General features: G+C 34.1%; 1 protein-coding gene across 6 annotated transcripts in view; it reads left to right on the top strand.

The window, feature by feature from the left end:
* MTDH (metadherin) overlaps window positions 1–13,546 on the top strand; it is a 55,136-nt gene that overhangs the window by 24,433 nt on the left and 17,157 nt on the right. Inside the window, exons 3-8 of one of the 6 annotated variants that reach the window (XM_028164631.2) lie at window positions 1,796–1,880; window positions 2,599–2,775; window positions 4,174–4,239; window positions 5,587–5,823; window positions 8,379–8,468; window positions 10,654–10,752. In XM_028164631.2, coding sequence (XP_028020432.2) covers window positions 1,796–1,880; window positions 2,599–2,775; window positions 4,174–4,239; window positions 5,587–5,823; window positions 8,379–8,468; window positions 10,654–10,752 — 754 coding nt within the window. The remainder of the gene's footprint in view (window positions 1–1,795; window positions 1,881–2,598; window positions 2,776–4,173; window positions 4,240–5,586; window positions 5,824–8,378; window positions 8,469–10,653; window positions 10,753–13,546) is intronic. The other 5 variants (XM_057531934.1, XM_057531935.1, XM_057531936.1 and 2 more) reach the window with 5 other exon arrangements.

The raw sequence follows: 13,546 nt of genomic DNA, 5'->3' as shown, positions 1-13,546 counted from the left end.
GCTTGCATTATATTTCTGTTGGACAGTACTACTCTAGACCAGGGGTTGGCAAACTCTGACCCACAAATTCAGCCAGATTCCTATTTTTAGAAATGCAGTTTTACTGGAACACAGTCACACCCATTTAATTATATATGGTATATGGCTACTTTCATGCTACAGCAGCAGAATTATTTGGTTGCTACATATAGAACCATACGGCCTGCAAAGCCTAAAATATTTACTGTTTTATCCTTTATAGAAAAAGTTTGCTGGGAATTCCCTGGCGGTTCAGTGGTTAGGACTCTGCGCTTTCACTGCCGAGAACGTGGGTTCAATCCCTGGTTGGGGAACTAAGATCCCACAGGCCACACGGCCAAAAAAAAAAAAAAAAAGAAAGAAAGAAAGAAAAAGGTTGCTGACCCTTGCTCTAGATTGTAACTGATAGATGCTCAGTGTGTTACATCTTTACTTAAGAGTGGATATGAGAGACAGAAAGTACATTAGTGGTGGGTGCCAGTGGGGAAAAGGTAGTAGGGAGTGACTGCTAATGGGTCCCAGGTTTCTTTTTAGGGATGATGAAAATGTTTTGGAATTAGATACCAGTGATAGTTGTGCAACTTTGAAGATACTGAAAACCGCTGAACTACACTGAAAAAGATATCTCAATTTTTTTTAAGTGGATATGAGCCTGGTTTGGTAGAGGTAATAAACCAGTACCTTAAACATGATACATGTTAATGATAATGAGAACATGCAAAGAAACAGATGCAAATCGACTATGGGGAACGTAAGAAAACATTTTAATAGTTTTTATGTATTCCCATGCCACTTGAGAATATTTGCAAGTAGTTTCTTGATAAGAAGCAGTTAGCTGTCATTTATTGCTTACTCAAACTGTCAGTTACTGCTTACCCTATTTCTTTTTAGTTGTAAACTTAACTTTAAGATAGTGCACAATAATACATACATAGCCGATCTTGGTAAATAGTTAAATGAGTGAATACAAAGTATAAATAAAATCTATATTTTTAAATATTAGTTCTCTTCTGGAAACATCTAAATATAGAAATCATGGCTTTATGAAGTTTTTAGCAAACTTTTGAGAGGAGAAAATGTTAGCAGAAGGGAATTGGAAAGCCATTCCAAAAATGTCCATATCTTGTACATGTGTAGGTGTTTTTTCTTTAATGAATTACTATACATCTACCATATACAAATCTTAGGTATTTTCACACTGCTTGGAAACTGACAAAATATTGTCTATTTTGTACAGTTGACTCATTAATTTGTTATGCGAATAGTATGCCAACAATCTGCTTTACGAAATCAAAAAACCAATAATCAGTACATCATTTTCCTTCTGACAACTAGCAATAGGTTTTCGTTTTATTGCTCTGAAAACATCATGTTATAGTGCCTTATTTATGATGTAAGTTAGGATAGCATGATGTCTAAGGGCACAGACTTTGGAGCCAGTTAGACCTATTTCCTAATTTATTAACTTAATGCAACCCAGACAGCCTATTTAATATTTAACATCTCTAAGTCTTTGTTTCCTAATCTCTAAAATGGGACTAATACCTTTCTAGTGAGCTTGTTTTAAGGAATAAAGAATTGAATGTAACGTACTTATATAGTAACCACTGAATAAATGGTAACCTCATACTATTATTGCCATTTAATATGTTAAGTTTTTTAATCAAACATTAAATTTTTTTGGTTGTCAGCATCATACATTTCATTATGTATTTTACTGACTCCTACCTTTCAAAAACATAATGAAATATTAAGTAACATTCTATTTTACTTTCAGTCAAAGAAAAATAAGAAGAAATCAAAGTCAGATGCTAAAGCAGTGCAAAACAGTTCACGCCATGATGGAAAGGAAGTTGATGAAGGTACTTGAGCAAGTGAAAGGACTGTAGAAACATTTTTAATCCTTTTTTACCAAGGTGCATTATATAAAAGCTGCATTTGTTTTGCTTAATCTTTCATCTAGCTCTTCTTTTTAATAACTATAGATTTTAATGTACACATCTGTGACATTGTTAGGAGACACTTTTTTCCCCTAAATTATTTAAGGATCTAACAATGCTTTCCTTGAAGAGAACTACCTTGAAATTTAAGGTCTAGCTCAGTATCTTGAGCAGTTTAAAAGCCATTCATTTTGTCTTTGTTTCCTAGAAACGTGGTTTGGTTTTTTTCCCATTGTTCTTAAATATACCATCCCTAGAAGGCTGGGTACGAAATTCTTAAGTAAGCCATTTATTGTCCTCACCTAATAAACCCATTTATTAGTAAGTATATATAACACTCCCCTACTAGTACTATCCAGCAAGATAAAAAAATATGCAAGATAACTTACATCAATTTTTTCTAAACCAATAGATGACAGATCTGATAAAAATTACCAGAATAATGGCAGTTAGCTGTCTAAAACAGTGAGATTAGAATAAATTCATAGGATAAATTAGTATAATCAGCACTCTTGGTTTTTAGTTTAATATCTAAATTTATTATGATACTTCAGATGCCCCACCATGTTTTCCCCCCAAAACTACAACTTTTTTGTCTTCCCCTTACTGAATAACGTTTTTTTTTCTGGGGCTATGTCAGGAGCCTGGGAAACTAAAATTAGTCACAGAGAGAAACGACAGCAGCGTAAACGTGATAAGGTGCAGTCTGATTCTGGTTCATTGGATTCAACTATCCCTGGGATAGAAAATACCATCACAGTTACCACCGAGCAAGTTACAACTGCATCATTTCCTGTTGGTTCCAAGAAGAATAAAGGTATATTAGTGGAACATAAGAGTGATACATCAAATCCAACTCCTTTTAATCAGATGTACAAAATATCATTACGTCAAAATCTGGCTATTTTGAACTGCTTACATCATTGTGCTGATATACCCTTCTTCGTGAGAGCACTGTGGACCACGTATTGGTTTACCTGATACCAGCAGTGTTACTTGTTACATACTGCCTAATGAATGGCCTATTAAATTAAATTGCCTTTCTGCTTTGTCACATGAGAAAATGATTGCTGCTTTTTTCTCATGTGTATTGCTTTGCCCCAACTCCCTAACATCTCCATTTCTTATAGTGGACATTCATTAAATGAAATGACTTGTCACCATTCTTTTCATTCCAAGATGAAACAAGCATGTTCTGGATAATGCAGGTTCTATCTGCATTTCTTATCACCCCAACTTTTTGAGAATGCTATAGGTGTTTGATAAAGCTAGACTGGAACTGCAAACATTATTGAGCTAATGTTTTTCCCAAGTATTTCGAATGTTCAAACTATCCAATACTGATGGCTTCTTGGTAGTTCTTACACTGCCATCATTTTTACCCTGGAGACATCAGTCTACAGAGTGATGCTGTTCATCTTGCTTCAGGCATTGACTTTTCTTCCTTCACCTTTTCATTAATTGCTAGCGCCTCCCACTTGTCTCCAAACCTCTGTCTTAGCCTTGGTGTCTTTTACTTTTTTGCTTGATGATGTGGTGGAATTTATTGCTGTGGTACAGCAGTGACTTCTGCTTATCCATTTTCACTGTCACATATTAGCCATGCTGTAGTGTTTCTGTTGGTGACTCTTTTTCACTGTCTTGTGCATGCCTTCCTTGCTAGCAGAATGCTATGTCATGCTGGGTTTTTGATACCTTGTGATCATTATGCTTTTCAGTGTCAGAGAAATAGTATCTTTGTTATAACATATAGTCTTACCGCTTGCCATATTTCCTAAGTCCTGCTCCAAATATTGGCAGAATTCTTCTAAGTTGATGTGTTTGCTTCCAGGAGTGTTGAAAAGGCACCTAGCTGGTATTGCTGAGAGGTGGCAAAGTTGAATCCAATTACAGAGCCCAGTTCTCCAATTCCTACTTTAAAGAATCTTGATAACCATTGTAGAACAGGAGACTCTATATATACTTGGGCAGTTTTCCAGGTCCTTTTTTGGCATTGTAGTTGACTAAGAATATGATAACTAGAGAACTCTGTTCCTTAAGAACATGTGAAATATGTTGTGAGTAAAAAGTGACTCTTTTCTAGTGTAAGACTTTAGTACTTAAAGGAACAATTTATTATACATAGTTAGTAAAAATTAATTTATATGTTACTCCTAACTTAATGTGCATAGTGGCCTATTTAGTATTAAATAAATTTTATTTCTATTTCAACCAGGTGATTCTCATCTAAATGTTCAAGTTAGCAACTTTAAGTCTGGAAAAGGAGATTCTACACTTCAGGGTGAGAGAAATTACATGTAACTTAAATTGAAGGCCCATCAAGATAGAAACTTATATGTATGTCTCTTTCCTCACGTGAATGACACAGAAAGAAAAAAAAGGCTTAGAAATGATTTTAATTACTAAAGTAACATAATCACAGTGCAGAGATTTTGGAAAATAGATAAACAGAAAAATCACTCCCACTTCTAACAGTCTTTGGTATATTCTGGTTGTTTCTCCCTCTCCCCTATATGTAAAAACATTCTTTTAGTTAATAGTTTATATGCAATTTTGATTCTTGCTTGCATTGTTTAAGCTAATAGAGAAAAAGATTTTTTTTTTCTGGACTTGGGTTTGATATAGGCATATATGGGATAAAAGACTTTACCCCTGAAATTAAATAAGAAGGCTTAATACCTATAATCTTCTAAACTGCTTCCTGAACAGTATCAAATATTTCATAATAAATGGACTATAGTATAGAGTTATACAGTACTTCACAAACAGAAAATATATTTTATTTACTAGTTTATGATAAAGATTGAATTAAGTAGAGAATGATATACCTTACCTAAAAACTAAAGTGTAGTAAAACGTAAATTCACAAATGAAGAAGCACCTTCTCGTTTCAGGCTTGTTCTTAACACTGTCAGCTTCCTTCATTCTCATGGTTCTCAATCCTGGCTGCACATTACAGCCATCTAGGAAGCTTAGAAAACCACACACGTATATAAAAAGGAACATGTACTTACTTACACACACCTATGTGTATTTATGTATGTGTGTATATATATACACAACACAGATACGTACATATACCTGCATATAAATGTATACACGCAAACATACTGATGCCTGGACTCTGTCCCTAGAGATTCTGATTTTGATTGGTTTGGGCTGAGACACCAGTGTCTACTTTTAAGAAATTTTTCATTTGATTTTAATGTGCAGCCAGGTTTTAGAATCACTGCCTTATACATTTTATATATAGATAGATAGATAGATAGATAGATAGATATAAATATTTAAGGAAAGAGCATGTAACTAAGGAGAAGTCTTTATGTTCTTAGTGGGTGAGTATACCAGAATATGTGTTTTCTTCTTTGTACTTTTGAGCAAGTCAGTCTGCTTTTGAAAACATTATTAGTATATATATTAAGTTCAAACCTACTCATTTTTAAATTAACAGTCATCCATGGTGGTCATGTCACTTTTTAAATTCTTCATTTTATCTTTAAAGCTTGAGCTATTTAGAGGATAAATAAAAATATAAATATAAATCAAGCAATTATAGAAACTTGAAAATATCCCAGTTTTAACAAGGAGTCGTGTATCCATTTTTAATCTTTATTTTCTTTTCTTTAAGTTTCTTCAGGATTGAATGAAAACCTCACTGTAAATGGAGGAGGCTGGAATGAAAAGTCTGTAAAACTCTCCTCACAGATCAGTGCAGGTGAGGAGAAGTGGAACTCTGTTTCACCTGCTTCTGCAGGCAAGAGGAAAACCGAACCATCTGCTTGGGGTCAAGACAGTGGAGATGCTAATGCAAATGGAAAAGACTGGGGAAGGAGTTGGAGTGACCGATCAATATTTTCTGGCATTGGTAAGAACTGTTAGAAAATTTTAAGTTTGTTTAAAATGCCTATCTGGTACACTTAAAATTTTCCAAGAATGAAAAACAGATCCATTAGTAGAAAAATTAGTCATGCTATACAGAAAGAATATAGATTAGCTCATCTCAGATCCTTCACATGGAGCAAAATGGGAACTAAATAAGTGAATAATAGCATTTATTATTTACTCTTTATTTAATTCTTTCACTTGCTTTTATCACATTTGATTATCAGTTTAGCTAACTGATATAATTGTGTATTTTTAGTGATGTAATAAGAGTAATGTGTGAGCAGACTTTTTGATTAATTTCAACAGTTCTACTATTGAGTTTAAATAAAAATAGTAAATGGAGGTACAGTTTATAGCATCAATGTGGTGTCTGTACTATTTTACAGTCTACAAAATGCCTGTTTGTAATTAATTTTTCCCCTGGATTCTAAAGATAAAGACTAGTAGTGAGAAGCTTATTTCTGTTGAGAGCCATCGAATTAAAAGCAACTTAATTTCAGGTGTGTTTGTGTGTGCATGTGTTATAGAAAAGAAATCCATATTTAATATGGAAAACTGCAAAAAGAGAAGGAAAAACCCACTGTTATCACATTACCCAGTGACAACCACTGTTTTTTACATTTCCTTATGGTCCTTTTTTTTTTTTCCTGTGTACAATTCTGTGGGTTTCATTTTGGTTTTTTTACACAATCCAAATCATACATGCATTTTTGTGTTCCTCCTCCCTCACTTAATATTGTGCCTCAAACATTTTCTTTACTTTCTGTAAGTATTTTATTTAATGACCATGTGATACATTGTGTAAGCATAGCATAAACTATTTCACTATTCCCGTATTATCAGAGAAGTAACTTCTTTTTTTAAAGAAATGTAAATGACGTTGCATTGAATATATTTGTTTGGGGGTTATTTCTTTAGGATAGATTCTTGGAAGTGATATTATTGGATTAAAGGAAATATGAATGTTTATAGTGCTCTACGACATGTTGTCAAAGTATTTTCTAGGAGAGTTCTAATTTATCCTGTCAGCATCAGTATGAGTGCCATTTATCATATGCTTACCAAGGTTGAGTATTCTTATTTTTTTAATCTTTTCTAATTTGATAAGGAAAACATACATAAATTGTTTTGGTTAACTTTTTAAAATCACTAATGAGGTTGAGTGTTTTTCACAACTTTCTTGATCATTTCTGTTTCTTTTGTAAATTGTCTATTCATGTTCTTTGCCCATTTGTGTAATGGCCTCTGTTTTTTGTGCTTTAAGTTGTAATTCCTTGTGCATTAAACATATAATCTTTTCTGTTGTGCTTGTTGCAGATATGTTTTGCTTGGTTTATTTTAGTTTGGGGGAGCAATAGACATTACAGAGTTTTTAGTGTTTAAGTAGAAATAACTGTTTCTTCGCATGTTACTTGCTTTTCCCATCACTTTTAAGCTTAGAAAAACTCATGTTGACTAACATCCCTAAGAAGCAGACTCTATATCATTTGCTAATATTGTTCTTCAGCTTGTTCTCCCCTCTTCCCCTGCAATGTCCAAAAATTGTGTAGAAATATCAAAATTTGTTTGGAAGAAGAGACAATCCCTAAATTCCTAGCCTCGTTTTCAGCAGTAATAAAAGCATAAATTTCTATGCTATAAAGCATCCTTTCACACTTAATAAAAGAAATGGTCAAATTTTATCAAGTAATCTTAAGAACCATGACCTTTTGAGATATTTGCAATTTACTTATAAAACCTATGTAGCATTTTCATAATTAGTACATAAATTAGTTGGTAGTACTTGCTTAATGTTGCTGTAGACAAACTTAAAGCAGCAGATTAGAGTTCCTGCCTAGATGGATTAGGACCTTTATTGAAATTGAAAGGGAACTATATTAAGTGAGGTTTGCAGTGAGTTACTGAGAAGAGACAGATGTGACTTGTCTCATGGATGTATATATGTTCCTTAAAATACTCATACGTAAGTAGGCAATTGCTTTAAAATGTTGAGAAGATATCATGGTGTAGTGGAATGAGCTTGTTCCTACTTCAGACAGACCTATTTGGTATGAATCCCTATTTTTCCACATATAAACTTTTAGGATATTAGGCTAGTTATTTAACCTATGTGAATCCCATATTCAAGTACTTGTAAGGATTGGCTATAATGAGTGTGAAGTACCAAGTTTCAGTGCCTGATCCAAACTGGTAGCTTAATTGTGGTAGATGATCCGGTAGCTTGCTATAGTAGAGAAAGAACATGGGCTTGGAAAGTAGGTTTAAGTTCCAGTCATGGCTCGGGTGTTTTCTGTCAGCAGGTCACTTAACTGCTCTGACACTTTGTCTAGCAGGGCTGCCCTAAGGATTAGAAGTAGTTGGTGTAAAGAGCCCAGTACATAATAGACGTTCAATAAATGGTAGCTATTGCCATATTAGGTGGTTCTGATTTCTAAGGGTATCTTTAAATATTATTATCATAGTTATAAATCTGTACGTATCTTTCAAGTTTCATTGCAAATTGAAGGTTCCAAGTGACGTTCTTTATTTTAACAGCTGCTTGGTCTAGTGTGGATAGGGGAATGAATACCTCTGAACAGAATTCTGCTTCTTTTGCATCTCTCACACTTAACTCTGCTGTTTCTGGTATGTGAAAACAGTCTTTCATTTAGTTAACAAAAAAAATTTGTTTAATTTTAGCACTTGCTATTTGAAAAAATAATCAGAGTCAAGTACTGCTATCCACATAAATTATAGATATACAGTATAAAGTAGCAGAGGCCTTAATAAAGAAAGACCTAAATTCTTACCTGCAGGTGGCTTAGTTCCTTTCTGTGGTGAAGATCGGAAGATTCTGTGGCCTAACTTAACTGAAAGCGTGTTGGCACACAGACGAATGCAAATAGAAGGCCTTCCCTTCAAGGTCATGACACTCTTCTGTTACTAGTTTACCCCTACCATAATTCTACTTGCAGTTTGGCATTTTATTTCTATCTGCCCTTATTCATCATGAGTTTATAGCTTTCAGGTTATGTGGACCCTCTGAGTATCTGTTGAGTTAGAAAATTCATTATTACTACTAAACTACTATAATTCAGCATTACTTACATGGATATGCCTTTTATTAATAATATAGACGCTATATATACTTAACAAATACTACGTAAACATGGGACACATTTAGTTTTGTAATGTTTCGTTCACGTTGGAATTCATGGACCCAGTACTAATCTTGTAGTTCCACAGTGTCTGGAGTCACCTAGTCTAGAATAGAGGTCAGCAAACTTTTCCTGTAAAGGACCCAATAGCAAATATTTTAGGCTTTGTGGGCCATACTGTCTTCTGTTGCAACTACTTAATTCTGCCATTGTAGCAGGAAAGCAGCTAGAGGCAATACATAAACCAAATGAGTGTGTCTGGTTCTGAAATATTGTTCTTTTGATTTTTTTTTCAACCATTTAAAAATATAAAAACTGTTCTTGGTTCATGGGCCATACAAAAAAGGGATGGTTAGATTTGGCCTATGAGTTGTAGTTTGCCAACTCTTGGTCTCATAGGCTACATTTTAGTTCCAGAGGTACAAGTTAATTTCTTCCTTCATTTGGTGACTTTGTACAACACAGATGCTATTCTATTCATATATTCAGAGAAAGCTGCTAAAGAAATAGCAACAGTGTTACTATAGTCTTTCTAAGCAGCTAATGTGCTATTTATATATGAATTTTATAGGGTTACTCCATTTGTCAAAATTTATATTTAAAATATATAACTGTTTTGAGTATATTTCAAGCATATTAGTGGAAGGCTAGTAAGATCATCTATAACTAAGTGAAAATTTATAAGTGAGTAAGGACTTTTGTGAGGGGAAGTGTCTTTTATACTAACAGGTATTCTTCTTAACCCTTTCTTTATCAGTGGCTCTGAATGCAAAGTGAATATCACAGTCACCTAAGAAGGACTCCAAAACATGTGCAAATTCTGATTCAGAAGGTCTGGGGTATATAAATACCTGATGGAAAACCACTGCTTTACATTTCTATTCTAAAACGAATTTATGGCTATAGAGCCAAGGATTTTTGACCTGGCATCCTTTAATTTATATGCCCCAAAAACTATATGCAAAATTTTGTGTAAGTCCTGGACAGTAGTCCAACCACAGCTTTCATCATATTGCTAAAGGACTGTGTGACCCCACTCACCCCATCTATTCCCCACCTCCCAAAAAAGTAAAAACAGAAAAAATTTAGAAGATAATATTCTCTTGTTTTTAAGTGCACTTGAACTTACCTTGGTCTCTAAACCACCAGCACAACTGTCTTATTCTCTTTGGCTTCTTTCTGCCTCACCTCTCTAGATAGTCATCTATTTCTTTTATTTTTTTCTTAGGCAGAAGGTTCTAGCAAGCTCAGACATTTTCTAGTGTGTCCTTCAGGGTTCTAAGGATATAGGCATACCCTGAAATTTCCAGTATTTCTTTTATGCTTTATTATTTTTCATGAAGAAGAAAAATAAAACAACTTTCTTTGACTTCTTGAAATTTGTAGATACCCAGTTTGAAGTATATATTATAAAAGACAAAATCTAATGGATTGGTGCTAGGGAAAAAATATATTTCTGATCAGTGAATTCAATCCAGTGATTATCGTGCTTAAACTAAAATTACCCTCAATTCTGCTTTTCTTTATCTTAACTCTTTTTCTAATGTCTGCAGTTTTCCTTTTAGGAGAAATAAAAAATAATTAAGTCTTCGTGTGCAAAGTATAGAACTATTGTTATGAAACATCAGTAGAAAATTCCATTTTTAATTTTATTGCATTCGTTTTCATTTAAGGGTCTACTGCTGAGCCAGTTTCTCAGTCTACCACTTCTGATTATCAGTGGGATGTTAGCCGTAATCAACCCTATATCGATGATGAATGGTCTGGGTTAAGTATGTCCTTTTAAAAATTATCAGTTTGTTTTTGTTTTTGTTTTCAGAATTTTCTTTCTAGCACCCTAATTCATGCTTTATGTTTTCATTTTAATCCTAATTTTTCACCTTTTAGGTCATAGTAATATAGTTTAATACCAAATGTGTACTACTTGTAAACTGACTATTGAATACCTGTAGAATTAAAACTAAATTCACTTTTCATGATTGAGGCAATATTTAAACATGAAGTTTTCTTATAATTGCTCTGTAGTTTGTCTAGTTTTTAAATTGTTTTAAATGAATGTTCTATTTCTTTTCCTAGTTTTAATATAATAGAGTAAATAGAATATACAGGAATGGCTTTGAATTCATGAGGTATGCACGTTTTTATATTGGTAGAAAACCATTTTCTTAGTCTAATTGCCAGTAGAAGCATAGGAAAGTTAAAGGCAAGAGTCACAAAAAAAGAGGAAGGGAAAAAGAAGAATATGGTTTTTATGTTCAAAAAGTTCATACCATCTTCATTTAAAAAAAAAAAAGACAGATTTTTTTTTTTTTTCCCCACAATCTTAAATCTTAGAATTTAAAACCCTCTGGAAACAGGAACTCTCATTGACTTTCCTTATCTTCAGTACCTGGTGCAGTGTTTTATACACAGGTGTTCAATAGTCCTAATGATAATAAAAGCAAACACCTGACTGTGCCAGGCACTGATCTAGATGGTTTAAGTCTTATGCATATTATTAGCTTGTTTAGTACAATTCTGTGAGGTAGGTATTATTTTTTTCCCACACTTTCCAGTTGAAGAAACTGAGGTAAAGAAAAATTATCTAATCTTCCCCAGCCACACAGTTAAGTGGAGGAGCTGGTATCAAACTTTGGTAGTCTGGCCCCCGGAGTTCATGTCCTCAACCACTGCATGGTACAGCCTCGATGATGATTGTAATCGTGAAGGTATGCTTGCAACACAATCCAAAGATTAGTCTTAGACTAGTCTCTGTTAGATTAGTTGAAGCACAGTTGAGGGAGGTGAGGTTGGAAAGGTATATTAGGAAGGACCATATTGTGAAGAGCCTTGAATTGCCGGCTAAATATTAGGGAGCCAAGGGTCAGAGTACTGGTTCAGAAGGTAGATCCCAGTTCTAGTCCTGACTTTAAAACGTAGTACCTCATGTGTCTTGGACTTTGTCACTTATCTTGGAATCTAGATTAATTGACCTGTAAAACAGCAAATAATCTTTCCTATCTACTTCCATAGAGTGTTGTGAGGTTTTAACGAGGGAATGAACATGAAAGCTCTTGGAAAATTATAAAGTATCAGATAAATACAAAGTATTACAAGGATGTGAAAGCACTGTTTTGTGGGGGGCAGGGGAGGAAACAGTCTGTACTTCGGGAAGAATGATCTGCTACGTGCAAAATAGAATTGAGGAGTGATTGTAAGAAAATAGCACTGAGGTATCTTGGGCAGCTGTGGGTTGAAGCTGAGGAAAATGGAGCAAACAGGGCTCTAGGCTTCCCTGCTTGGAAAGAATAGCTCTACTTTTATCTTTTTATTCTTGTGATAATGAAAAACACAATTGGCTGATAAATAAGAGACTGAAATAAACATATCCATGGGACTCTGTACTTATAAGTATCAGAACGCCTTTTTTGTTTGTTATGCTGTATTGGCAGTCTTTTCAGTCCAGAGTTACTCTTTAACCTCATTTTCTCTGTGAATTTTATTTTTTGTGTTATCTTCTTTAATGTCGCTAATTTTGGTACTCAGTGAATTTAGTTATTCCTTCTAAATTTATAGAATGCATGAAGTATTTGAGATTACTAATCCACAAAGTATATATATACTATCTTTACATTTAACAATGTGATACGATTAATATATTGACCCTCTGGTTTGAGGCATAAACATCATTATCTAGCAGAAAGGCATTGAATTTACCCAAGCACTTGAATATAAAGTTAAGATGCTGGAACTTCCCTGGCAGTCCAGTGGGTAGGACTCTGCGCTCCCACTGGAGGGGGCACAGGTTTGATCCCTGGTTGGGGAACTAAGATCCCGAATGCCGCGCATTGAGGCCAAAAACAATTTTTAAATAAAGTTAAAGACGCTAAAGTACAGAAGGTAATGTTTTTTAAAGACAGATGTTAATCATTCAATTATCTTGACCATAAAGGAACAATATCATCACAACCCCTGTAAAAAGTCAGATTTTGAATAGAATTTTGTTTTTGTTGGCACACCAGAGTGAAAGAATTAACGGCAGCATAGTGAATGGGTTGAGAGCATGGGCTTTGAGGACAGACTACCTGGGTTCGAATCTTAGCTTCATTGTTTTTCAGTGCTTCAGTTTCATCATCTGTAAATATAATATTTCTTCCCCCACAGACTTGTTGAGAGGATTAAGTGACATAATACTTATAAAGCCCTTAGAACACTGCCTGATACATGGTAAATATTCAGTAAGTGCTGTGATGCTATTGATGATATTCTTCTAGGGGCATAATTAGTCTACTCAGTGGGGTTAATTTGTAAATTATCTGTTTAAACACTGGAGAAATTCTTTCTATCATATTTGTTTTATTTTATTAAAGTTAATGCTGAATTAAGTTCTGACCAGAAACAGCTGACAACCATTTTCTTACTGAGATAAAAAGGAAAATAGCTATGGGATGCTTAAACCTAAAACATTATTTCACAAGCAAATTCAATGGAGAGACAAATGCCTTACCATTTTGAAAAGACAGCTAATATAAAGCTCTTTGGAAAGACTTTGGCAAACTAATGGGAGAATTTTAAGAAATGAGAAAT

Source organism: Balaenoptera acutorostrata, chromosome 17 (assembly GCF_949987535.1).
Source record: "Balaenoptera acutorostrata chromosome 17, mBalAcu1.1, whole genome shotgun sequence".
In the NCBI taxonomy this organism is placed as follows: Eukaryota; Metazoa; Chordata; class Mammalia; order Artiodactyla; family Balaenopteridae; genus Balaenoptera; species Balaenoptera acutorostrata.
The sequence above is the reverse complement of the archived record's forward strand: the minus strand, read 5'-3'. Positions and strand labels throughout refer to the sequence as shown.